This window comes from Calidris pugnax, unplaced genomic scaffold, assembly GCF_001431845.1.
Source record: "Calidris pugnax isolate Ruff unplaced genomic scaffold, ASM143184v1 scaffold60, whole genome shotgun sequence".
Taxonomy (NCBI): Eukaryota; Metazoa; Chordata; class Aves; order Charadriiformes; family Scolopacidae; genus Calidris; species Calidris pugnax.
In genome coordinates, this window is record NW_015090831.1 from 3,890,481 (window position 1) to 3,916,556 (window position 26,076).

The 26,076-nt window shown below is 33.8% G+C and overlaps 1 protein-coding gene across 1 annotated transcript in view; it reads left to right on the forward strand.

Annotated features, from left to right (window-relative positions):
* LRP1B (LDL receptor related protein 1B) overlaps nucleotides 1-26,076 on the forward strand; it is a 618,836-nt gene that overhangs the window by 468,472 nt on the left and 124,288 nt on the right. The window contains exons 52-59 of the mRNA XM_014941128.1: nucleotides 4,132-4,254; nucleotides 5,605-5,724; nucleotides 7,708-7,836; nucleotides 9,244-9,366; nucleotides 16,297-16,437; nucleotides 17,528-17,715; nucleotides 19,052-19,235; nucleotides 21,301-21,386. Coding sequence (XP_014796614.1) covers nucleotides 4,132-4,254; nucleotides 5,605-5,724; nucleotides 7,708-7,836; nucleotides 9,244-9,366; nucleotides 16,297-16,437; nucleotides 17,528-17,715; nucleotides 19,052-19,235; nucleotides 21,301-21,386 — 1,094 coding nt within the window. The remainder of the gene's footprint in view (nucleotides 1-4,131; nucleotides 4,255-5,604; nucleotides 5,725-7,707; nucleotides 7,837-9,243; nucleotides 9,367-16,296; nucleotides 16,438-17,527; nucleotides 17,716-19,051; nucleotides 19,236-21,300; nucleotides 21,387-26,076) is intronic.

Below are 26,076 nucleotides of genomic sequence, written 5' to 3' on the forward strand. Positions count from 1 at the left end.
ATTCTATGATTTCAGAAAATAACCTAAAGTTTTTGAAGTTCAAATAGTTTTGCCCTCTGAGCCTATCTAGTAGCACTGGATGAAAAGATGCCTCGTGCCAGGGGCATAGTGCTTTTGTGCAAGTCTCTTCTGCTGTCCTGAGAAATTATCATTATCTGATAATCATGGTTTTAACATCTGCTTTCTGCTATTGCATAGGTTACTTGGGTTACCCTACATTCAGAAGTGTTGTAAAAAATCAAATTCTTGATGATGAATGAGTATAAATATTATTATGAAGAAATATTTATTTTCTAATTTTGGGGAGTTATAAGATTTTTTTATAGTCTTTGTGCAATCCTTAACCCAAAGCATTGAGACTTTCAGTACCATATCTAATGTTAACCAATGAATTATGCACAATATTGAATTCTTACGTATGAAGGATGGCATTTATGTGTTTGCTCCTTTATTATTCAGAACCCATCATTTAAGTTTGAGAATATGTATAAATACCTGCAAATAAAGGAGAGAGAAACTGTATTTAGAACGGATGTATAAATTGGAAGAAAAGCCTCTACTTTCATGAGACTTTATAATGCAAATTTTATCAGAATGATAGGATGAAGTATTAATGAATTTGAGCAACCTGGCGTAGTGGGAGGTGTCCCTGCCCATGGCAGGGGGTTTGGAACTCGGTGATCTTTAAGGTCTCTTCCAACCCAAACCATTCTATGATTTCAGAAAATAACCTAAAGTTTTTGAAGGTCAAATAGTTTTGCCCTCTGAGCCTATCTAGTAGCACTGGATGAAAAGATGCCTCGAGCCAGGGGCATAGTGCTTTTGTGCAAGTCTCTTCTGCTGCCTCGAGAAATGATCATTATCTCATAATCATGGTTTTAACATCTGCTTTCTGTTATTGCATAAGTTACTTGGGTTACCCTACATTCAGAAGTGTTGTAAAAAATCAAATTCTTGATGATGAATGAGTATAAATATTATTATGAAGAAATATTTATTTTCTAATTTTGGGGAGTTATAAGACAAAATCAAATTCTTGATGATGAATGAGTTTCTTCATATGAATTTCTTCATATTATTATGAAGAAATATTTATTTTCTAATTTTGGGGAGATGTAAGATTTTTTTATAGTCTTTGTGCAATCCTTTAACCAAAGCATTGAGACATTCAGTACCATATCTAATGTTAACCAATGAATTATGCACAATATTGAATTCTTACGTATGAAGGATGGCATTTATGTGTTTGCTCCTTTATTATTCAGAACCCATCATTTAAGTTTGAGAATATGTATAAATACCTGCAAATAAAGGAGAGAGAAACTGTATTTAGAATGATAATACTTTAACGAACACAGGCTTATTGATACATATTTGTAGGATTAGGCCTATTCTAAGTACAATATGTAAGCATACCTGCAAATAAAGGAGAAAGAAACTGTATTTAGAATGATAACACTTTAACGAACATGGGTTTGTTGATACATATTTGTAGGATTAGGCCTATTCTATGAAATTATGATCAATCTGAGGACAGTACAATAGTAAAGAAACTCTGGGGATAACAAGCCTGTATCTCCTCTCCTGCACCTTGGTGTTTTATGCAAGAAAGGTCTATAGAATTAAAAATTAGTAGTATTTTTTGTTCACAGAATTCCTATTACTATCATCTTCCAGAACCTTATTCACTTTTAAATTCTAATCTACATATGTAAGAATTTATAGCTGCTTATATGCTGAGAAGGACCTTGTAGTCCTTCAGTGATCATATCCTTACTCTTTACTTGTAACGGCAAATAAACCAAGGCATTTTAGAATTCCTGCTTTCAAGATGGGTATCTGTGTCATCTCAGACATCTCAATCTGCCTTTCTCTTGAATATACCAGACCACTGTCCAGTGTATCAGATGAAGTCTTAATTTTGCCACGTATCAGTGAAAATACATTTTAAGTTTTTTGTTTGTTTTCATAATTGACTGGCTTGTCGAGTGTATCAGATGAAGTCTTAATTTTACCATGTATCAGTGAAAATACATTTTAAGTTTTTTGTTTGTTGGTTTTCATAATTGACTGGCTTTTTTCTAATAATTATTATTTAGTAAAAAATAGACATTTACTAATTAATAAATGGTATTGATTAGTAAAAATAAAACATTTAATTTTATGTTAAATACCATCCAATTTTTGCTAGACCAGTAATTAACATAATCTGATTATTCCCATTTAATATTATGTTTTTCTGTGTGATAAGCCAATTGTGTCACCAAACACTTCTGTTAGAAGTCTCATACATTTTGTGCCGCTTCATTGATGAAAATAGTAGGAAGGAACCTAGAATGTCAGCGCTAACAACGTAATTATTATTTAGTAAAAAATAGACATTTACTAATTAATAAATGGTATTGATTAGTAAAAATAGAACATTTAATTTTGTTAAATACCATCCAATTTTTGCTAGACCAGTAATTAACATAATCTGATTATTCCCATTTAATATTATATTTTTCTGTGTGATAAGCCAATTGTGTCACCAAACGCTTCTGTTAGAAGTCTCATACATTTTGTGCCGCTTTATTGATGAAAATAGTACCAGGCTCCAGAAGGAACCTAGAATGTCAGCGCTAACAACGGTCAACCTGACATTAAGAACTTTCATCCTCCCTATAAGTCAAATGCTTATTAAATTATAATTTTCATTCTCATTTCCATATTCTCCGGTTTATATAATAATTCCTTAAAATTTGCTGTATCTAGTGCTTCATTGAGCTCAAAATAGTTTAGATTTACTGTATTTCCTTTGTTTATACGGAGATTTTTCATACTGAAGAAGATTTTGAGGGCAGTATGCTATAGCTTCTGCAAAGTAATGTTGCATAAGTAAACTAATGTTGCATTTTATTCCATAGTCCATTTATTTGGATTACTTTATTCTGTCTTTCAAACGTGTGCCAAAAAGTTCCATCATTTTAATGTGTGACTAATTGCCTGGATCATTCCTCCCTTTACTTGGAAAGAATACTACTCCAATTCAACTTACATATAATTTCCTTTGCTATTTCATTCAAAATTGACCAACTTTAGCACATTAAGTTTTTGAGTGTTGTTTGTATTATGAATAAGATAATTTCCCTTAACAGTCTTTCCCTTAACAGTTTTTTCAGTGCCATTGTTCCTACAGAAAAGGCAAAATATTCATTATGGGTGGCTATACCTAGACTGTCTTCAGTATCAGTTATCATAGACATCCCATTTCTTTCTTTATTTTTTTTTTTTTCTGTTCATATGGCTGAGAAGCCATAAATATGATAACTTTAACTTTATTTTTGAGAGATAGGTGGTGAGGGGGTGGGGGGAACAAAACCAGTGTGAATAGCCTCAGTATATTTAAGGATCTCCTGGTAGAGAGCTTCAGTGATCTCCAACACTCAGAACTAGTGTATTTTGCCTGCGTTTTCCCAGGCAAAGGCCTCACTCAAGATTATGAAAACAGCCTGTGCCAGTAGACTAATATTTGCATTTACGTCATGAAACTAAATATATGGTATGTTTTCTTTCCTCACATGTGTTTTCTAAGCATTCATAAAAGAAAAATCTTAATTTACTTTCACTCTCCACAAAGAAAAAAGGCAAGGAAGAAGAACATTTCATTTGTGACAAAGTCTAAATTTCTGGCTCCAGCATCAGCGGTGTAGCTCCAGTGAGTCAGTGCATGATTTAGGTTTGTAGCTTATCCCAGTGAATGAGACAAAAATACTGCCACAAGTAGGTTATCTTGTCGATGGTGGCAGATACATCGGAAGGGCAGTATCTTCAGCTGGTGTAAAACAACAAGCAAAGTTGACCTACCTGAGCTCAAAACCTATCAACTGAATTGCTTTACAGGTCCTTTTAATTTAGTTTGAAACTGTGCTTGGATTCTTCCCTAAATAAATGAAGCATTTCATCTCCTTTAACTGCTTAGCTGTCACTATTTTCTAATTTGTATGAACACAATTAGATAAGTAGTATTTTTTTGCACTTTTAAACATAAACACTTTGCCCATTAGTATTCAGAAATTTAGCAGAAATGTCTAAGCCTCCTAATCATGCTAGTAGAGACCATTTTACATTACATTCTTTATTTTATCACAGTTCAAAACAAACCCACATGTGAAGAAAATTATTTTGGTTGTCCTAGTGGAAGATGTATTCTGACCACCTGGCTTTGTGATGGGCAGAAAGACTGTGAGGATGGAGTAGATGAATTGCATTGTGGTGAGCATTTTATCTCATTTGTATTTCTTTAAGCACTAATACACTTGGAAAACAGAAAGAAATGTGCATTTGACAGCTCTAGATTAAATCTCTGAGATATATGAAAAGGCCTTTAATGCTACATTCCAGATTAAACTAATACTCCATGCTGCCAATATTTTAAACTGTGCCAGAATAGAAACTGTCAACATTTTTTTTCTCCTAATAATGTTTTTCTAGAGAATTTTCTATTGATTTAATACTTTAAAAATTCACTAATTCTTCATAACTCCTCGTTAGAACAATTTTATAGATATAATCTGTTTGTATCAGTATCCTGTGACCCCAACGTGAAATAACCAAATTAGACCTTTATGATGTAAGAATAGGTATTTCTTTGCATCAGAGAGCACGCAGGTATAATTACTTAAAGTAACAACTGAAGTGATGTGAATAAAATACATCATAAACTGTGAACCAGGTTAAGGGGCCATTCTCTCTGAGATCTTTTCTATTCTTCAGCTCTGCCTAATTGAGGAGTGATGCAGGTTGGTTTTGCTCATAGTGAGAGGTGGTCTTTTAACTTAAATTTATATGGGTTACTTGAACAGATTATTTTATAATTAAATTGTAGCAAAACAGCAAAAAGCAGCATCTGTTATCCTATTCGCTATTTAAATATAACCTGAAATTTGTATATTCTTTTTGTTTGGTTGGGTTTTTTTTTTTGTTTTGCCACTTAACATGACTGAAAGTTATACGTTGCTCTCTTCGTGACCCAGTTTCCATTAACATGCCTCCATGTTTGGTTTGAAGTTTACATTATATATATACATTTTTATAACTTAAAAATTAGGAACTGCTGTACACTATGAAAACCAGAAAGTTTTGTGTTGAACATATTTATCAAGCGTAACTCAGTGTTTACATTTCCAGGTTTCATTACACATCCATACTTACAGGCAATATTGTAACACCTATTAGCTGTTATTTTTGGGACTTACTGCTCTTATCCATTTTGTTACAAAACTAATTTTAAATTCAGATGTTATAACCTAAAATTATTGTTAATATTAAGATGTTAATATTAAGATTAAGATAAAATTAATATTGTTAATATTAAGATTTGTTGTCATCAGTTAAAGTAAAATAAATTTTATTCTTAAAATCTCACTAGCAAAACTTTAAAAAATATTAGAATGCATTTTGAATGTTTTACTATTAATTAAAATATGTAAATAAGTGTTTTAATACACTAAAATTGGGAGGACAGAAGGGAGTGGTGTGAAGATTCCTAAACTCTGCTAGAAAATACAGGGGACAGAGTGCTGTTGTGAACCTAACAAACGCAGTGATCGATATTATTCCTAGATTCATCTTGTTCATGGAATCAGTTTGCTTGCTCTGCAAACAAATGCATCTCTAAGCAATGGACCTGTGATGGTGAGGATGACTGTGGAGACGGTTTAGATGAGAGTGATGCTATTTGTGGTAAGTAGAATAATTTTAGGTCTGTGTTGTGTCAGATCCTACATGCTTCAAGTGGTCCAAGAAGGTGGTGGAAAGGGAATAAGTACAGCATCTCCAAAGAGCATGTGCTTTAAGGATAGAGTGTTAGAAGACATCTTCCCCCGGCCCCCTCCAACCCCCAGCTAGATGCCTTTTTATGAGGACTATACAGTTTGTGTGTAGTCTGTTTGTGAAGACAGGAATGGAACACCTATATGGACAAAATGAGAACCAAACTTTTCTTAAATTCCCATCTTTGAGGTTAAACCGCTGTATGACTATTCAAGTTTTACATTTCAGTGGTGGATGCTTGAAGACTCTAAAGTTGGGGTTTTTTCTCCTATTCCCTTTAGATTTTTTGTGTATTCAGTCATAACTCTTCAAATAAGGAATTGAAAATTTTACTTTCATTCTGGTGCTCAATTGACTGGAAATGTATTAGTGAATTCTTTTCAAAAGAAAAGCACAAAGTATCAAATCATGCTGTCACAATTTCATGATGTTTTATAAATTGGCCCCATCCTTATCTATGCTGTATTTTTAGATTTTCTTTTTATAATCACTTTCAACTTTTACCTTAAATATTTTTTCCTTTTCAGAAATCCTCTTACTTTAAGAGTATTTTATTCCACAATTCATGTGTGATAGCATAGCAAAGATATTGTTGATAACTTTACTGGCAGTGTTAAATGGACAGCTTATGTTCAGAGTTGTGGTTGGTTAAAGTCATTTCTTAATCAAACACAGAAATGCCAATAAATTAAAAGGATGACGGTGGAAGGTATATTGTTGTAATATGGCAAAATATGTATGGATTACTACATTAACTTCAAGTTGACATCCATCTACTCTTCATTTTTGATGGTATTCAGGTCGTGCTGAGGACTGGGGAGTTGGAGGCAATGTCTGTTTGAAAGGGAAGATTTCTTTCTGCCTCTTTCTTTTACAGTTGTTCAGAATTACTTCTTTTATTGTCTTGACTTTTAATACATTGTCATTTTATAATTAGAAGAAAGCCCACTAATACAATTGTAGGCCATGTCTTGAACAGGTTAAAATTCACACCGGTTACGAAGAGGGGAGAGTTAAGGTTGTATTTCTTCTTAGGAAAAGGAGGCAGATCTAGATGACTTCAGATTTTTCAGTCTTAAAACATCAATATTTTTTTTTAACATGAAGTTTAATTGTAGAAGTATCGAACAATAAATGGTAAATGAGTATAAATAAACAAATTCTGTCTCTCTTGCATAATAGCAGAAAAAATCAAATTTTTGAATTTGTTTTACTATTTTATTAGTTTCTAATTAAAATTAGTAGAAAATACACTGTCTCTTTTTTAGTGAAGTATATTTAACTTATCTAAGAGAATTCATTAAGTGATTGCACAACAGTTTAATTCTGAGCAGAGTAAAATTAATCCTAGGATATAATCTTATCTAGAGAAAAACCGGTTTAAGAAAAAAATAAATTAGTCAAAAAATATGTTGAGTTACTGGCATTAGAACTGTCAGATATTTTCCCACTCCCACTACTGTTGTACTTGGTACACATTGTTCTATTCTACATGGGGTTGACTCATGCAAGTTTTGAAAAACTTTAGCCTCTTGGCTTAGTGTATAGTGATGTAAGATGAGTTCCTTTGTTCGGTCAGTCCAAATGTGCAGTCAAAACAGAGAGACCAAAATTGGTTTGAAAAGTTATTCTGTTTGATGGTTTTCTTGAAGCAAGGTAAATTAAATTTCCCTGCGGAAAACTGGAAATGGAAATTGGAAAGAATGAAACAAATAGTAGATTGTCAATTTTTTTTTTGTAAAATGAAGTCTTAGTATGTTTATTGTACTGTGGAGAACCAAATTTTTCAGTTTTATTTTAAAATAAAATCCCCTTAGTCATTAACGATTTCCTTAAAAAAAAAAAAAAAATCAGTTAGAATGTGTTCAGGACTCACAAGTAATGTTTTTTTAGGTTCCGTGACCTGTGCAGCAGATACATTCAGTTGCTTGGGCTCCCACGCCTGTGTTCCCCAGCACTGGCTTTGTGATGGTGAGAGAGACTGTCCTAATGGCAGTGACGAACTTTCCACAGCGGGCTGTGGTACGTTGGCATGTTAAAAATGTAAAGTATTTCTTTTCTTAGCTCTTGTCTTTACAATATCCAGATGCTGTTTGTGTCTCTAGTATTATACATTTATACTGTCAAGATTGTTAGCAAAGATTGATGGACCACATAGAATCGTAGAATCGTTCGGGTTTGAAGGGACCTTAAAGATCGTTAATTTCCAACCCCCCTGCCCTGGGCAGGGACACCTCCCACCAGACCAGGTTGCTCCAAGCCCCATCCAGCCTGGCCTTGAACACTTCCAGGGATGGGGCATCCACAGCTTCTCTGGGCAACCTGTTCCAGTGTCTCACCATCCTAACAGTAAAGAATTTCTTCCTAATGTCTAATCTGACTCTCCCCTCTTTCAGTTTAAAACCATTTCCCCTTGTTCTATCACTCCACTCCCTAACAAAGAGTCCCTCCCCATCTCTCCTTTAGCCCCTTCAGGGACTGGAAGGCTGCTCTAAGGTCTCCCTGGAGCCTTCTCTTCTCCAGGTTGAACACCCCCAACTCTCAGCTTGTCCTTAGAGCAGAGGTTCTCCAGCCCTCTGAAATGTGAGAGTACATACCAAGATCCTTCCATATGTTAATCAGCCTAACTTCTTCAGGTTTTATTGGTATATACTGAGGCACACCAGCTGAAGATCAGTAGGTGTGTTGTCATAGATATTATACAGCATGTTTACTTATGAAAATTAGCACATTAGTGACTATGTAGTTCTGTTCCTCTTCCTGAAGAAAAAAATGCTGCTTGTCAGGGAAGGTGTACATCAAAAAAGGTGAAACGGTTCTGTTTCCAATTTATGCTGGCTAGTAGTTCAGATCTTGACATCTGTTCCCTATAAACTGGTACTTCTAGTCTTCTGAGATACATTTCTATTAGAAGTGTCAGGAGTTCAGCCATAGTGCCACTAGGGGGTTTGTTTTATTAATGTATATAAAAATGACATAGGTTAAAAATATTGAAATATGTTCTCTCTACTGGATGCATATTCTATCTCTTGCCATTCCTGGGCTGAGTTATATTTTGAGTATTTACAGTTTTTAATGAGCTTTTGTTCAGGGGCAGAGTAGTATAGGAAGGATCTCTGCTTCCCAAATGTTGTTTCCCTCAGAGGCAGACCTTAGCTTAATTGTAGACATTGTCAGCTTCTGAAGCCTTTCTGTCTTGGATTACATGAGATTTTAGGTATCCTTGCTTCTTTAGCTATCTGTCTAGTGATAATTAGCTTTTTATGCTATTGAATTGTGTAGTGCTTTTTGTATGACTCAAAAACTTATGGTTATTTATATTGAATCTACTCATACTAACTACTTCTCATTTCATCTTTCTGTAAGAAAATGGCTGCATATCCTACTGTTCTGAATTTCATTTGTTTTTGTGTACTGTATTTTCCTTAGCTCCTAATAACACTTGTGACGAGAATGCTTTCATGTGCCATAACAAAGTCTGCATTCCCAAACAGTTTGTGTGTGACCATGATGATGACTGTGGAGATGGATCTGATGAATCTCTGGAATGTGGCAAGTATAACAAAAGTAGAGTAAACAGAACAATTTTAGACTGTTAACTGTAAGGCCTTCCTTAAGGTCTGTTAATTTAAGTCACTATTGTGATTTGTGATTCACTTTTTAATTTTTATTTTTTTTTAATGTTAACTTGTAAATTATGCATTAATGAACACAATTAGGTATCAACTTGGCGCTGGAGCTACAGTGACAAATAATTTGCTATAGCTGTGACTTACGGTTGATTGCTAATAACTTTTAACAGAATTTAAAAATGTATAGTATATAATTTCTTGTTCGTTATGCATGTCTTTTTTATATATCTTTGTTTCTATATGCATTCTTTTCTATCAAATAATAATCTTTGTCATGATTATCACTGCAGTTAAATGATATCAACTAAAGCCATACATGAATTTTCAATTTTCACCATTCATATGCATTTAGGATTTCTTACATTATGTGTCTATCTGTACAGTATATCTCCCTCTTTCAGTTTAAAACCATTTCCCCTTGTTCTATCACTCCACTCCCTAACAAAGAGTCCCTCCCCATCTCTCCTTTAGCCCCTTCAGGGACTGGAAGGCTGCTCTAAGGTCTCCCTGGAGCCTTCTCTTCTCCAGGTTGAACACCCCCAACTCTCAGCTTGTCCTTAGAGCAGAGGTTCTCCAGCCCTCTGAAATGTGAGAGTACATACCAAGATCCTTCCATATGTTAATCAGCCTAACTTCTTCAGGTTTTATTGGTATATACTGAGGCACACCAGCTGAAGATCAGTAGGTGTGTTGTCATAGATATTATACAGCATGTTTACTTATGAAAATTAGCACATTAGTGACTATGTAGTTCTGTTCCTCTTCCTGAAGAAAAAAATGCTGCTTGTCAGGGAAGGTGTACATCAAAAAAGGTGAAACGGTTCTGTTTCCAATTTATGCTGGCTAGTAGTTCAGATCTTGACATCTGTTCCCTATAAACTGGTACTTCTAGTCTTCTGAGATACATTTCTATTAGAAGTGTCAGGAGTTCAGCCATAGTGCCACTAGGGGGTTTGTTTTATTAATGTATATAAAAATGACATAGGTTAAAAATATTGAAATATGTTCTCTCTACTGGATGCATATTCTATCTCTTGCCATTCCTGGGCTGAGTTATATTTTGAGTATTTACAGTTTTTAATGAGCTTTTGTTCAGGGGCAGAGTAGTATAGGAAGGATCTCTGCTTCCCAAATGTTGTTTCCCTCAGAGGCAGACCTTAGCTTAATTGTAGACATTGTCAGCTTCTGAAGCCTTTCTGTCTTGGATTACATGAGATTTTAGGTATCCTTGCTTCTTTAGCTATCTGTCTAGTGATAATTAGCTTTTTATGCTATTGAATTGTGTAGTGCTTTTTGTATGACTCAAAAACTTATGGTTATTTATATTGAATCTACTCATACTAACTACTTCTCATTTCATCTTTCTGTAAGAAAATGGCTGCATATCCTACTGTTCTGAATTTCATTTGTTTTTGTGTACTGTATTTTCCTTAGCTCCTAATAACACTTGTGACGAGAATGCTTTCATGTGCCATAACAAAGTCTGCATTCCCAAACAGTTTGTGTGTGACCATGATGATGACTGTGGAGATGGATCTGATGAATCTCTGGAATGTGGCAAGTATAACAAAAGTAGAGTAAACAGAACAATTTTAGACTGTTAACTGTAAGGCCTTCCTTAAGGTCTGTTAATTTAAGTCACTATTGTGATTTGTGATTCACTTTTTAAATTTTTTTTTTTTAATGTTAACTTGTAAATTATGCATTAATGAACACAATTAGGTATCAACTTGGCGCTGGAGCTACAGTGACAAATAATTTGCTATAGTTGTGACTTATGGTTCATTGTTAATAACATTTAACAGAATTTAAAAATGTATAGTATATAATTTCTTGTTCGTTATGCATGTCTTTTTTTTATATCTTTGTTTCTATATGCATTTTTCTATCAAATAATAATCTTTGTCATGATTATCACTGCAGTTAAATCATATCAACTAAAGCCATACATGAATTTTCAATTTTCACCATTCATATGCATTTAGGATTTCTTACATTATGTGTCTATCTGTACAGTATATCTAGGCCATACTCAGAAATGGTCATCTATATAAATGATATTTATGGAAAATACAGAGCAAATTTTCTGTTCAAAAAGGCAAATAGTTCATTATTATGCCTCATTTTGTGCAGTTAAAATCTATATTGCCTATTTACTCTATTAGATTTGCTCAAGGGATGAGAACCACAGCAGAAGATAGGTAGCTATGTATTTTAGATGTTTCTGTTGTACACACCACCTGAAGATTGTATGTGCATAAATAATGCAAGTAGACATGCAAAGATTGTAAGAAAAAAGCATGTTTGATATTTGCATTTAATGAAATTTTTCACGTGAAGTTTGTCAAACATATAATGGAATGTTGTAGGAAAAGAATATAATTGTAACAAATAAGAACTTACTCATTTGGTGGTCATATAAAGAAGAGATTTCATCAACATCACTTAGAACTGTGTATGACATGGAAAAAAAATCTGTTCCTGTGATGAATTGGGCAGTTGCCCAATTTCCTTTTTCTCTCTATGCTCACCAGAAGTATGCTGGTACTTAAAGAGGGAACGGCCATTCCTGCCCCATCAACATTAAATGGGTCAGATCAGGAGAGCACCTTTGAAGCGAATCCCCCACTGCTCGCATGGAATTGTGTCGAAGCAAGTTGAACTGACTGGAAAAAAAAAAAATCTTTTATTGTCTTGACTTTTAATACATTGTCATTTTATAATTAGAAGAAAGCCCACTAATACAATTGTAGGCCATGTCTTGAACAGGTTAAAATTCACACCGGTTACGAAGAGGGGAGAGTTAAGGTTGTATTTCTTCTTAGGAAAAGGAGGCAGATCTAGATGACTTCAGATTTTTCAGTCTTAAAACATCAATATTTTTTTTTAACATGAAGTTTAATTGTAGAAGTATCGAACAATAAATGGTAAATGAGTATAAATAAACAAATTCTGTCTCTCTTGTTCCTGCCCCATCAACATTAAATGGGTCAGATCAGGAGAGCACCTTTGAAGCGAATCCCCCACTGCTCGCATGGAATTGTGTCGAAGCAAGTTGAACTGACTGGAAAAAAAAAAAACCTCACAAAAAAACCCTCTAAAGTTGTGCCAGTTGATATACTTCAGGTAGCGATGGACATGAAGACCATAAGAGTAGAGGAGAAATAAAATCCTGAAATTCATCGAAGTGGGATAATCGGTTCTCCTAACCAGTTGTTTCGTTCTGCTGCTCTCTCACTGTCCCACACCACCTGCCAGTGTAGACTTCTTCCTTGAAGAAAGAAGGGGAATGAACACACCTTTCCTTGCAAACTCCATTTGTGTTTGACTCATGTAAACTACAGCATTGTGTTTTGAAAGGAGCAGTTTGCAACAATAAGCTCTGCTTAGTTCTTATAGTTTAAATAGTTCTTATACAGTTCTTAGAACTGCTTAGTTCATATAGTTTAAATCAAATCAGGATCAAAGCAGGTTATTGATTTATTAATGACAGATAACTCATCGGAAAAGGGTGAACTATGCATTCAGTATCAATAGCGGCAATGCAATGGGCAACTATGGCTAACCATTCCATAACTAGTCCCAAAAATTTCTGACCACACAGAGCAGAGTTAGGCTCACCTTCTGCCCTAGCCCAGGACACAGAGTTCCAAGCATATGTGCCTGCTAATCCTTAAAACAGTGACAAATAAATAGCGATGGTTTGACAGACTTTTGGAAAAAGCAGGAGGAGGAAACAGCAGTGGAAACAGAGTATGTACAAATTCCTGATCTAATAGTAGTATGGACCTGCCTTCAGGCGCTGGCTCTATTGAATTTCTACTGAGTAAACTGAAATCTACAGCAACATTTGTTACATGTTGCTGTGCCCCAATGCAATTTTTTATTAGCTAGTAATCAAATAAACAGCTGCACCTAGTATAGTAATATCATTATAGTGTAATTTTTGGAAAGGGTTACATTCGATGAGAAAGGGAGCTACTTGTAGAGAGTAGGAATCAAATTCCAAAACGGACTTTTCAAGGTGTTGGCAGGATGTAACCGCCTAATTCACTGAATTTTAAACATGTGATTTCTGATTTGACTGCAAACTAGGTACCCTGATCATAGCTCTCAATAGCAAAAATAAAAAAACCCCAAACCCAAGGTACTCTTCAGCAGCCATTCTACTGAATGGGATGAAATTTGTTTTGAAATATATTCCTAAAAGCTGAATTAAGGAAATCGTTCTAAAAATCTAGATTTTCCTTTCCATTGGTATCAATGAAAGGGATATTTTCTTGATTTTTCTAGAGCATTTTTCAGATACAATATAAAAATGAGACTGATTAGAGGAACCAGTTTGGAATCTGCATCTAAGCAGATTCTAAAAGTTCACAATCATTCTAATCCTTAAAAATTTTTTTGATGCAGGTTTTGATTCCATTGTCCGGTCTTTTAAATTAAATTTTAATAATTAATTACTTTTAAACAAAAAAATAGTAATAGTTCAAGTTGGGGAAAGCATGAGAAGAAAATATATTATCCCTAAATTACATCTCCTGTTGCTGCTGTCAGAGACAGAATACTGAGGTAGATGAGCCACTGTCTCATCCGGGAATGTATTTCTTATGGTTCTAAAAATCTAGATTTTCCTTTCCATTGGTATCAATGAAAGGGATATTTTCTTGATTTTTCTAGAGCATTTTTCAGATACAATATAAAAATGAGACTGATTAGAGGAACCAGTTTGGAATCTGCATCTAAGCAGATTCTAAAAGTTCACAATCATTCTAATCCTTAAAAATTTTTTTGATGCAGGTTTTGATTCCATTGTCCGGTCTTTTAAATTAAATTTTAATAATTAATTACTTTTAAACAAAAAAATAGTAATAGTTCAAGTTGGGGAAAGCATGAGAAGAAAATATATTATCCCTAAATTACATCTCCTGTTGCTGCTGTCAGAGACAGAATACTGAGCTAGATGAGCCACTGTCTCATCCAGGAATGTATTTCTTATGTTCTTAAAAAAGAAAAAAAAAATATTTAGGAAGTGTATTAAAAAATATGAAATTTCATTAAGAAGATAAGATACTTGTGGCTAATCAAAGGACAAATACAGGAACAGGAAGGATTTTCTGGTTTCAGTTTCCAGTTTCTTTACACCTTGTCATCCAGAGAGCAGAGGCAATGTTGAGCAAACCCCTTGTATGGCACGTTTGTAGTGACCTTTCTGATGATGACGTACTTGTGAAATGCTGGAGACATGAGGTAAACTGTTGGCTGTAAAATCTTGCAAGCAGAGGTGTCTCACGCAACCAAGAAGCTTCATCTTTTTCTGAATCAAGCAAGCCTATCTTCTTTCAAGCATGATCTATGTAAAAAAAAGAGAAAAAAAAACAACAAACGCACATTCAGGAGACCACAGAATTGTTTGAATTCCAAGTAATGTTTGTAACTGATGGAAAACAAAAAAAACAAACACACATTCAGGAGACCACAGAATTCTTTGAATTCCAAGTAATGTTTGTAACTGATGTAATAACATGTTGCATTTTGAAAATAGTACATTAACACATTTCTATATGGTAACTACAGATATACAAGAGGTTTAAAGCTCTTGATATAGACAGATATCTCATGACAGATGATCAAATGTTATATCTCCTTCTGCTATCATAAAAAAAAGCTGTACTAGATAGCAGGAAATGCAGTAATTAGGAAAAAAGAACAAATATTAACTTTCTACTTCTAGAGTAGAAAGTTATCAGTGCTCATTTCAGATGTCTACAGCTTCAGCAGTTAAATCAAAGGTGCAGTAGTTACTGTAATTTAGATATGTTTCTTGGAAGAATCAAATTTTTTGAGCTTAAAATCTTCATTTTTTTTCAAGAGGAAAAAATGTTAAAAATAATTCAATATAATTTGGGTTTTTTTCAAATAAGTTGCAAAATCATTAGTCATAATCAGAGTGAGTGTTGCTTTGTTATTCTTACTTTGCAACCATATTTTTTTTCTTGAGTTTTAAGCTAAATAAAGGCCTACTTTGAAGGCTCTTTTAAAGGACTACAGATTATTGGAGGCATAATTTATACATATAGAATACAGGAAAAATTATGCTTTTCTTTCCCAAACAGGAACCTAAGTTTTTTGATAGTTGGTTTAGTGTTATGACGCTTACAAGTAAACATCTTACAAATTCAAGGTGAATTTTCCCTCTGGGAATTTTTCAACCTTCATGTTTCAAAATTTAATAGAAAAAACTAAATTTGTGCTGACTTGTCTAAATTTTTCTACTACTTTGTTGTTTTTGAACTCTAGGTTAAACAGTTGGGTTCTAAGAAGCAAATACCTGTCTGTGGTTTCTTTACTTCATTATTTATAATATTTATCTGTTAAAAATCCACTTTAACTTTGAAAATGTATGCATTTTGTATATACTGATTTTGTGGCCATCTTAGAAAATTAATGTTTAGTCTGGTTAAAATGATTAGTGTTCTGCATATTTTAAAGGAAAAGCATATAGTAGCAAGCATATTGAAAAATATTTGCTGGGTATAGTAATTTCTAAAACTTCTGTTAGAAAGCTATTTCCTAATAATACCACAAAAATTTAAATTACACCTAAAAGAAAATATATTTATTATTAAGAGCTGCATAAATATGTGGGAATTGTTTCATGACTATACTGTGCTGCGTAAGAGACATTTGACTTCTCTCTCAGTTGGTAGACACATAATGTATAAGCATATAAGGCTTTGTATCTTTTTATGGAACAGGAGATACTTTTACTTACATTGTCTTGTATATACAAAATTTTATGTCAAAAGTCTGTAGTAAAGTATGGAGTCATTGACTGCTGTATTTCCAGGGTATCGTCACTGTCGTCCTGGAGAGTTCACTTGTGCTGATGGAAGATGCCTGTTAAATTCCCAGTGGCAATGTGACGGTGATTTTGACTGCCCAGACCATTCTGATGAAGCACCTATAAACATAAAATGCAAAAGTTCAGGTTTGTATTTAATTTTTTCAGTAACACGTGTGACCTTTGTTTTTGGAAAGCGATGGTGTAGGACTGTAGGCAGGCAGATGTAAAACCTCGTAGCTTAAATTTCAAGTGCTTTCGTGGTGACGTTCCTTATGTCTTGCAAGGACAATGTGTTGTCAGTCCTCAGCATCCAAAATCTCAGGTCACAAAGTTCCAGCCATCGGTTCCTGTGGCATAAGATGGCTGCTAGTTCATTAAGGCATAAACTCTGTTTCTACTAAAATAAGATATTAACGTAATTATTGTCAAAGCTTATTGCTTGCCCTGAAAATACGTAATATATTTAATATACTCATCAAACAGAAATAGATGTGAGGTTATTCTTGCTATATTAAAAATGGATCTATTTACATTAGCAAATTACTGACCAAGTGTTATTTGTTTTATTGATATTTTCACTGGTATAAGTTGGTCTGGCTGGTTTTTGAGTGGAAAATGAATCCTGGTGTGTATATCGTATGCTGTTCTGTGGCTTTTCAAAAGACCAATTCTTCTGCCTAGATCTTATGACTTTATTGTACAGTAGCCCAGTCCTTTATACTGTTTTTGAAGGAAATCGCTCATTTGCTTTGAGGTATGGCAAACATACCTGCTTTAACTGTAAGTATTCTGATTTGAAGAAATGACTGTAGCTGAGCTGATGGATTTGAGTTTTGCCAAACAGGAAAAAACACGTGTGCATGTCCTCAGACAAGGACTGCATCAGAATTCAGTCAGTCATCTCACTAAACAGCTCAGCATCCACAGGGGACAGAAGCCATGCTTTTTAAGTTTTGCAAACTACAGAACTATATTTTGTGCAGAGATAATATAGGAGATTCTCAATTAAATGAAAACAAATTTGTAGGAGGGAATAAGAAGTATTCATACATTTTCCAGGAGAGAAACAAAATTTTAAAGACACTGAAATGTTAAAAGGTATTATGATACTATAACTAAGAAACAAATATTCACAGTTGTTTCATCTCACACACATGCATTGCACCATGAGAAAACTCATTACAAATACTAATAGACTACACAAAGTTGTGCTCTCTTTCTTTTTGTTTTCCAGAGCAGTCATGTAACAGCTCTTTTTTTATGTGCAAAAATGGCAAGTGTATCCCTCAAAGAGATGTTTGTGATAACAAAGAAGATTGTAGTGATGGATCTGATGAGAAAAGCTGCCACATTAATGAATGCCTCAGTAAGAAAGTTAGTGGCTGTTCTCAAGATTGTCAGGATCTTCCTGTTGGATACAAGGTGAATAATTACAAAATGTGGTGTAATGTAATGCAAATTCTTAATTCTTAACTGTTTCTTAGCTACTGCGTGATTATAATAAAACTCCAGCGTGTGGTACTTCCTTGTAATGAAGTAGCTTACATACTATAGTGAGAACATTCAAATTTTTATTTCAAATAAGCAAACAATTGCTGATTGTTTAAAAGAACTTGGTAAAATACTCTTTAAACCTATGGAAAAGAACATAAAATGCTTTAAATATAACAAACCATACCAATGTATAATGAGCCTGAAAATAATTTTTGAAAAGGGAAAGCACATAGGAGTGAATAACAGGAATAACAGTTTTCTCCATTATTTTTTTTTTCATGTCAAAGACACAGAAATATTGAAACAAAGTAAAATTGCCTTAGTTGCAGAATAAAACCATTAGTTGTCTGCATGTGATGGTGTTTTCTCAATCATCTGAATGTGCTCTTTGGCTTTGAGACGTGGAGAGGAATTGGGTATTATGTATATTTCATCTTTTTATGTATATTTCATCTTTTTAGTGGCCAAGTAAGAAATAAATAAGATCTCTCCAACGTGGCTTAGCTCTACAGGTATTCAAAACTCTGAAACCATGTCCTCATCAGGAGGCCATAAACTGGAGAGCTGGAGATAAGGCTGGGTACAGCGAAAGCCTTGTTCATGTAGCATTGTTATGAAGAGAGCATGTCATTGGTTTCTGTAGAGAATAATAGAGAGGATATAGGAGGGAACATGACACAAAGTTTTCCATTGATTAAACTATGCCCCAATTTCAAACTCCCTCTACCCACTTTGCATCACTCACATTGCATGTGATAAGCTCGCCACAGTGATGGCTTACCCCCAGAAAATCAGCTTTAAGAGTTCTCATTCACATTACTGTATCTGCTACACAGAATGCTGTAGGTTAGCAATATTTCAAGAAAAATTATTAAAAACTGTCTATCTTTACCAAAAGCACATGCATTCTTGAAAATAAAGAACTCCAAAGAGTCCATCCATCATTAAGTTCATGGAAGAATTCTTTCCGTATTTGTAAGAAGTGTCTTGCTTTTGCTTCAGTTAAAGAAGAAAGAATAATTGCTCATTCTACAGGTTAATTTGGGAGGGAATGGTACTTGGGATCACACCAGCAATAGTTGAAAAGAAACATAGGTATATCTGCCTGTAAACAGTATAAATAGCAATGTAATTAGATGTTACTTGGAAAACTGAGACTACATGAAAAATATCATAATGCTAACATATTCAGAAGAAAATACATAAGATGACAAACAGAATCAATGAGTAACTCAAAATGAATGTATTTCTTTTTCTTCCCCAGTGCCAGTGCTGGCCTGGATTCCGGCTGAAGGATGATGGCAAAACATGTGTAGATATTGATGAATGTTCATCTGGATTTCCCTGTAGCCAGCAGTGCATCAACACTTATGGAACTTACAAATGCTTGTGTGGAGATGGGTATGAAATACAGCCTGATAACCCAAATGGCTGCAAATCCCTTTCAGGTATCACTTTTTTATTTTTTAATGCACAACTTTATCCAAAATAATTTGTTAGCTCCAAGGTCTGTGTTACCTTTTTATGCAAGATAAACAAGACTTACTCTGAAGTGCACTACTTCTTCAATAAACAGTAAGAATGTGATTCAATGTCTGGATGTAATAATTTCTCTTTTTAGTATGTATTATGCTCAGAATATTTTTAATGAATACTTACAGTGGATTATGAAAGTTTGACTTAGTAACTGTGTTAGAAAAAGTATTAGGAAACTTAAAATACATCATTTCATTCTACTTCTGAGTCACATGGTAATAGTATGTTTCTGATAAGTGTTTAAAAAACTTCTGGTTTATGTCATCAGCTTTAGAATATTAGAATGTATGCCAAGCTTCCTGGTATGAAAAAGGAACAGGAAAAAAAAATAGAAGTTGCAAAATCCATTATTCCTGTAGCATATGAAATCCTCCAGTCTTACATGAAATGCAAAGTTCAAAATATATAAGAACATTGGTTATTTCCTCACCCCTCTGTCTATGGCCCCAATGTTATTTTTATATGCTTCAGTGAGTAGGATTCACTAGATCGGTGAAAGGAAGAGCAAAATGTCAACAGGAAAAAAGCAAAAATCCCATTACTGCGTTCTGCTGGAATTCCTTCATTGTGCAGACAGTCTTCAGCTTGAGCAGACTCCTTCATATTCCAGTCTTGCACAAAGTTGTTTGTTTGTCTTTTGATTTTAAATATTTAAAAAAAAAAAAAAATCTATTTTCTTTCTAAATGGCAAGAAGACTGGAACCTCGGTCAGTCTGCCTTATATTCTTGTCTCATCTTCTTCCCTGAGTAATCAGATGAAACAGAGGAGAGGGCAGAAATGCAGTATCTGTCTTTTGCTTTACTCCTGCCTCATGCCTCGCAAACCACTTGTACATTTTGAAGCCATAGATCACTCAAACGAGAAGGGGAGCTGGAACACATCATAGTACAGTTTGTTGGAGTTGTAATATATCAAACTTCCAAAGTGATCACGACAAAGCTGTTCGGGTTGTGGCTAGAATGGTTGTGCTGCGAGGAGGTGCCAACACATGAATGTTTGCCCTCATGCTAATTTCTTGCATAAATTTCCTTGAACTCTTAGAGCAGAATGTTAAAGCCCTTCCCCACAAAGCACTAACAGTCGGTGCTGAGGATGATGTCTTGGATCGTTTAAAAACTGGAGAATGTCTTAAGAGGTGGAGCGACCACACAACCACAGTTGTACAATGTATTCAGTGCAAGAGCAGAGTAGGGTGGACAACGTGTTACATTCCAGACTCTATGAGCAGTAGACACAAGTCTTAAATACATCTTTAATTATTAGTAGTAATTGTTTTATTGCAGCTGAAGTCTCTCAGCTGCAATACAGCTAAATAAAGGTCAATAGAGCTAAAATAATGACAGCTTTTTAAAGATTTTATTTTTTATTTTTTTACTATTATATATGTCAGTGTCAGAGGTGTTTCAAGATAAGTGGTGGCATGAATGAGTGTCTGAAGGAATATTTTTTGATAAACTAGAAGACTGAGGGTAAGAAAGACCAAATTTGGCTTCAGTTAAGAATTAGAAAATCAAGGTTTGTCCAAATAGCTATTTCTTTATGTCTATACTGTTCAGAGTATTGAAATCTCAAAAAGCAACAGTCAAAACGTTCTTGGTTTGCAACAATAACAAACAATAGTCTTAGTGATAATTTGAAAATGAATGTTGAAATTAAAACAAGTGGTATGAAATATATTTCAAATTTAACTCTGTTATTAAATTAGCATAAAATACAGTATGGTTCCCGTATTACAAAGGCAAAAAAAATTAAATAACATTGAAAAATATACTAATTGATTGCTTTGTTCATTTTTATACTGCATCATTGATCTTTCTTGGAACATTTGAATGTTTTAAATATTTCTTTCATCCATAACATTGATCAGAGCATGTAACATTTATTTTTCAAACCATCTGTATTTCAGCATTGTATTCCTGATTTTCCATAAATTAACGTAAAAGCTAGTCTAATATATTCTTTCTCCCGGGGTTTAGATGAGGAACCTTTCTTAATTCTGGCTGATCATCATGAAATAAGAAAAATTAGCACTGATGGATCCAACTACACTTTGTTGAAACAGGTATAATCATAGTACCATGCTCTAAGTTTAACTCAATACTTTTATTCTTTCCTAAAGTGTGCAGCTGACAGAAACATCATGCTACAATTGGCATTGTATGCACCACAGAACAACTGCAGTATCTTCAGAGCTTTCATAATATTTTAAATTTATCATTTTATCTGAATTTGGCATGATTAAAGTTCAGGCAGTTGTTTCGTCAGTCATTCAGATGTAGTAAAAATAATTGTTATTTGTGATCCTCTCCCATCACAATATATTTTGAGCAATTTATATATTTCAGTTAAATAAAAAGCAAACAAACAGAACCTATTTGGCCATGTATTATTTGGGCTACTTAATGTTATAATCTAAATCTACTTTTTGGTTTAGATAATTCCAAGACCTACAGTATTACAATATGTGAACATATATCTTTGAATAAATCTAATTTTTTAAACAATTACTCTAAATTATTATTATAGGAAAAAAGCCCCAACCTTATTTGAAAAAAGCCTACTAAAATAGAAAGTCACCCCGTAATTACAGAGCTGTCATTTTTATCTGTTTCTGCTCTGCTTCTATGCTTCACCTAAGTGTAGTTATTTACCAGAGATTAGAGTTCCAAAATATGTTTTAATAGGAACATCTATTTCCTCAAGTACTAATTAATCTGATGAATCTCTGGAATGTGGCAAGTATAACAAAAGTAGAGTAAACAGAACAATTTTAGACTGTTAACTGTAAGGCCTTCCTTAAGGTCTGTTAATTTAAGTCACTATTGTGATTTGTGATTCACTTTTTAAATTTTTTTTTTTTAATGTTAACTTGTAAATTATGCATTAATGAACACAATTAGGTATCAACTTGGCGCTGGAGCTACAGTGACAAATAATTTGCTATAGTTGTGACTTATGGTTCATTGTTAATAACATTTAACAGAATTTAAAAATGTATAGTATATAATTTCTTGTTCGTTATGCATGTCTTTTTTTTATATCTTTGTTTCTATATGCATTTTTCTATCAAATAATAATCTTTGTCATGATTATCACTGCAGTTAAATCATATCAACTAAAGCCATACATGAATTTTCAATTTTCACCATTCATATGCATTTAGGATTTCTTACATTATGTGTCTATCTGTACAGTATATCTAGGCCATACTCAGAAATGGTCATCTATATAAATGATATTTATGGAAAATACAGAGCAAATTTTCTGTTCAAAAAGGCAAATAGTTCATTATTATGCCTCATTTTGTGCAGTTAAAATCTATATTGCCTATTTACTCTATTAGATTTGCTCAAGGGATGAGAACCACAGCAGAAGATAGGTAGCTATGTATTTTAGATGTTTCTGTTGTAAACACCACCTGAAGATTGTATGTGCATAAATAATGCAAGTAGACATGCAAAGATTGTAAGAAAAAAGCATGTTTGATATTTGCATTTAATGAAATTTTTCACGTGAAGTTTGTCAAACATATAATGGAATGTTGTAGGAAAAGAATATAATTGTAACAAATAAGAACTTACTCATTTGGTGGTCATATAAAGAAGAGATTTCATCAACATCACTTAGAACTGTGTATGACATGGAAAAAAAATCTGTTCCTGTGATGAATTGGGCAGTTGCCCAATTTCCTTTTTCTCTCTATGCTCACCAGAAGTATGCTGGTACTTAAAGAGGGAACGGCCATTCCTGCCCCATCAACATTAAATGGGTCAGATCAGGAGAGCACCTTTGAAGCGAATCCCCCACTGCTCGCATGGAATTGTGTCGAAGCAAGTTGAACTGACTGGAAAAAAAAAAAACCTCACAAAAAAACCCTCTAAAGTTGTGCCAGTTGATATACTTCAGGTAGCGATGGACATGAAGACCATAAGAGTAGAGGAGAAATAAAATCCTGAAATTCATCGAAGTGGGATAATCGGTTCTCCTAACCAGTTGTTTCGTTCTGCTGCTCTCTCACTGTCCCACACCACCTGCCAGTGTAGACTTCTTCCTTGAAGAAAGAAGGGGAATGAACACACCTTTCCTTGCAAACTCCATTTGTGTTTGACTCATGTAAACTACAGCATTGTGTTTTGAAAGGAGCAGTTTGCAACAATAAGCTCTGCTTAGTTCTTATAGTTTAAATAGTTCTTATACAGTTCTTAGAACTGCTTAGTTCATATAGTTTAAATCAAATCAGGATCAAAGCAGGTTATTGATTTATTAATGACAGATAACTCATCGGAAAAGGGTGAACTATGCATTCAGTATCAATAGCGGCAATGCAATGGGCAACTATGGCTAACCATTCCATAACTAGTCCCAAAAATTTCTGACCACACAGAGCAGAGTTAGGCTCACCTTCTGCCCTAGCCCAGGACACAGAGTTCCAAGCATATGTGCCTGCTAATCCTTAAAACAGTGACAAATAAATAGCGATGGTTTGACAGACTTTTGGAAAAAGCAGGAGGAGGAAACAGCAGTGGAAACAGAGTATGTACAAATTCCTGATCTAATAGTAGTATGGACCTGCCTTCAGGCGCTGGCTCTATTGAATTTCTACTGAGTAAACTGAAATCTACAGCAACATTTGTTACATGTTGCTGTGCCCCAATGCAATTTTTTATTAGCTAGTAATCAAATAAACAGCTGCACCTAGTATAGTAATATCATTATAGTGTAATTTTTGGAAAGGGTTACATTCGATGAGAAAGGGAGCTACTTGTAGAGAGTAGGAATCAAATTCCAAAACGGACTTTTCAAGGTGTTGGCAGGATGTAACCGCCTAATTCACTGAATTTTAAACATGTGATTTCTGATTTGACTGCAAACTAGGTACCCTGATCATAGCTCTCAATAGCAAAAATAAAAAAACCCCAAACCCAAGGTACTCTTCAGCAGCCATTCTACTGAATGGGATGAAATTTGTTTTGAAATATATTCCTAAAAGCTGAATTAAGGAAATCGTTCTAAAAATCTAGATTTTCCTTTCCATTGGTATCAATGAAAGGGATATTTTCTTGATTTTTCTAGAGCATTTTTCAGATACAATATAAAAATGAGACTGATTAGAGGAACCAGTTTGGAATCTGCATCTAAGCAGATTCTAAAAGTTCACAATCATTCTAATCCTTAAAAATTTTTTTGATGCAGGTTTTGATTCCATTGTCCGGTCTTTTAAATTAAATTTTAATAATTAATTACTTTTAAACAAAAAAATAGTAATAGTTCAAGTTGGGGAAAGCATGAGAAGAAAATATATTATCCCTAAATTACATCTCCTGTTGCTGCTGTCAGAGACAGAATACTGAGGTAGATGAGCCACTGTCTCATCCGGGAATGTATTTCTTATGTTCTTGAAAAAGAAAAAAAAAAAAATTTAGGAAGTGTATTAAAAAATACAAAATTTCATTAAGAAATCAAACGACAAATACAGGAATGGGAAGGATTTTCTGGTTTCAATTTCCAGTTTCTTTACACCTTGTCATCCAGAGAGCAGAGGCAATGTTGAGCAAACCCCTTGTATGGCACGTTTGTAGTGACCTTTCTGATGATGACGTACTTGTGAAATGCTGGAGACATGAGGTAAACTGTTGGCTGTAAAATCTTGCATGCAGAGGTGTCTCACGCAACCAAGAAGCTTCATCTTTTTCTGAATCAAGCAAGCCTATCTTCTTTCAAGCATGATCTATGTAAAAAAAAGAGGAAAACAAAAAAAACAAACACACATTCAGGAGACCACAGAATTCTTTGAATTCCAAGTAATGTTTGTAACTGATGTAATAACATGTTGCATTTTGAAAATAGTACATTAACACATTTCTATATGGTAACTACAGATATACAAGAGGTTTAAAGCTCTTGATATAGACAGATATCTCATGACAGATGATCAAATGTTATATCTCCTTCTGCTATCATAAAAAAAAGCTGTACTAGATAGCAGGAAATGCAGTAATTAGGAAAAAAGAACAAATATTAACTTTCTACTTCTAGAGTAGAAAGTTATCAGTGTTCATTTCAGATGTCTACAGCTTCAGCAGTTAAATCAAAGGTGCAGTAGTTACTGTAATTTAGATATGTTTCTTGGAAGAATCAAATTTTTTGAGCTTAAAATCTGCATTTTTTTTCAAGAGGAAAAAATGTTAAAAATAATTCAATATAATTTGGGTTTTTTTCAAATAAGTTGCAAAATCATTAGTCATAATCAGAGTGAGTGTTGCTTTGTTGTTCTTACTTTGCAACCATATTTTTTTTCTTGAGTTTTAAGCTAAATAAAGGCCTACTTTGAAGGCTCTTTTAAAGGACTACAGATTATTGGAGGCATAATTTATACATATAGAATACAGGAAAAATTATGCTTTTCTTTCCCAAACAGGAACCTAAGTTTTTTGATAGTTGGTTTAGTGTTATGACGCTTACAAGTAAACATCTTACAAATTCAAGGTGAATTTTCCCTCTGGGAATTTTTCAACCTTCATGTTTCAAAATTTAATAGAAAAAACTAAATTTGTGCTGACTTGTCTAAATTTTTCTACTACTTTGTTGTTTTTGAACTCTAGGTTAAACAGTTGGGTTCTAAGAAGCAAATACCTGTCTGTGGTTTCTTTACTTCATTATTTATAATATTTATCTGTTAAAAATCCACTTTAACTTTGAAAATGTATGCATTTTGTATATACTGATTTTGTGGCCATCTTAGAAAATTAATG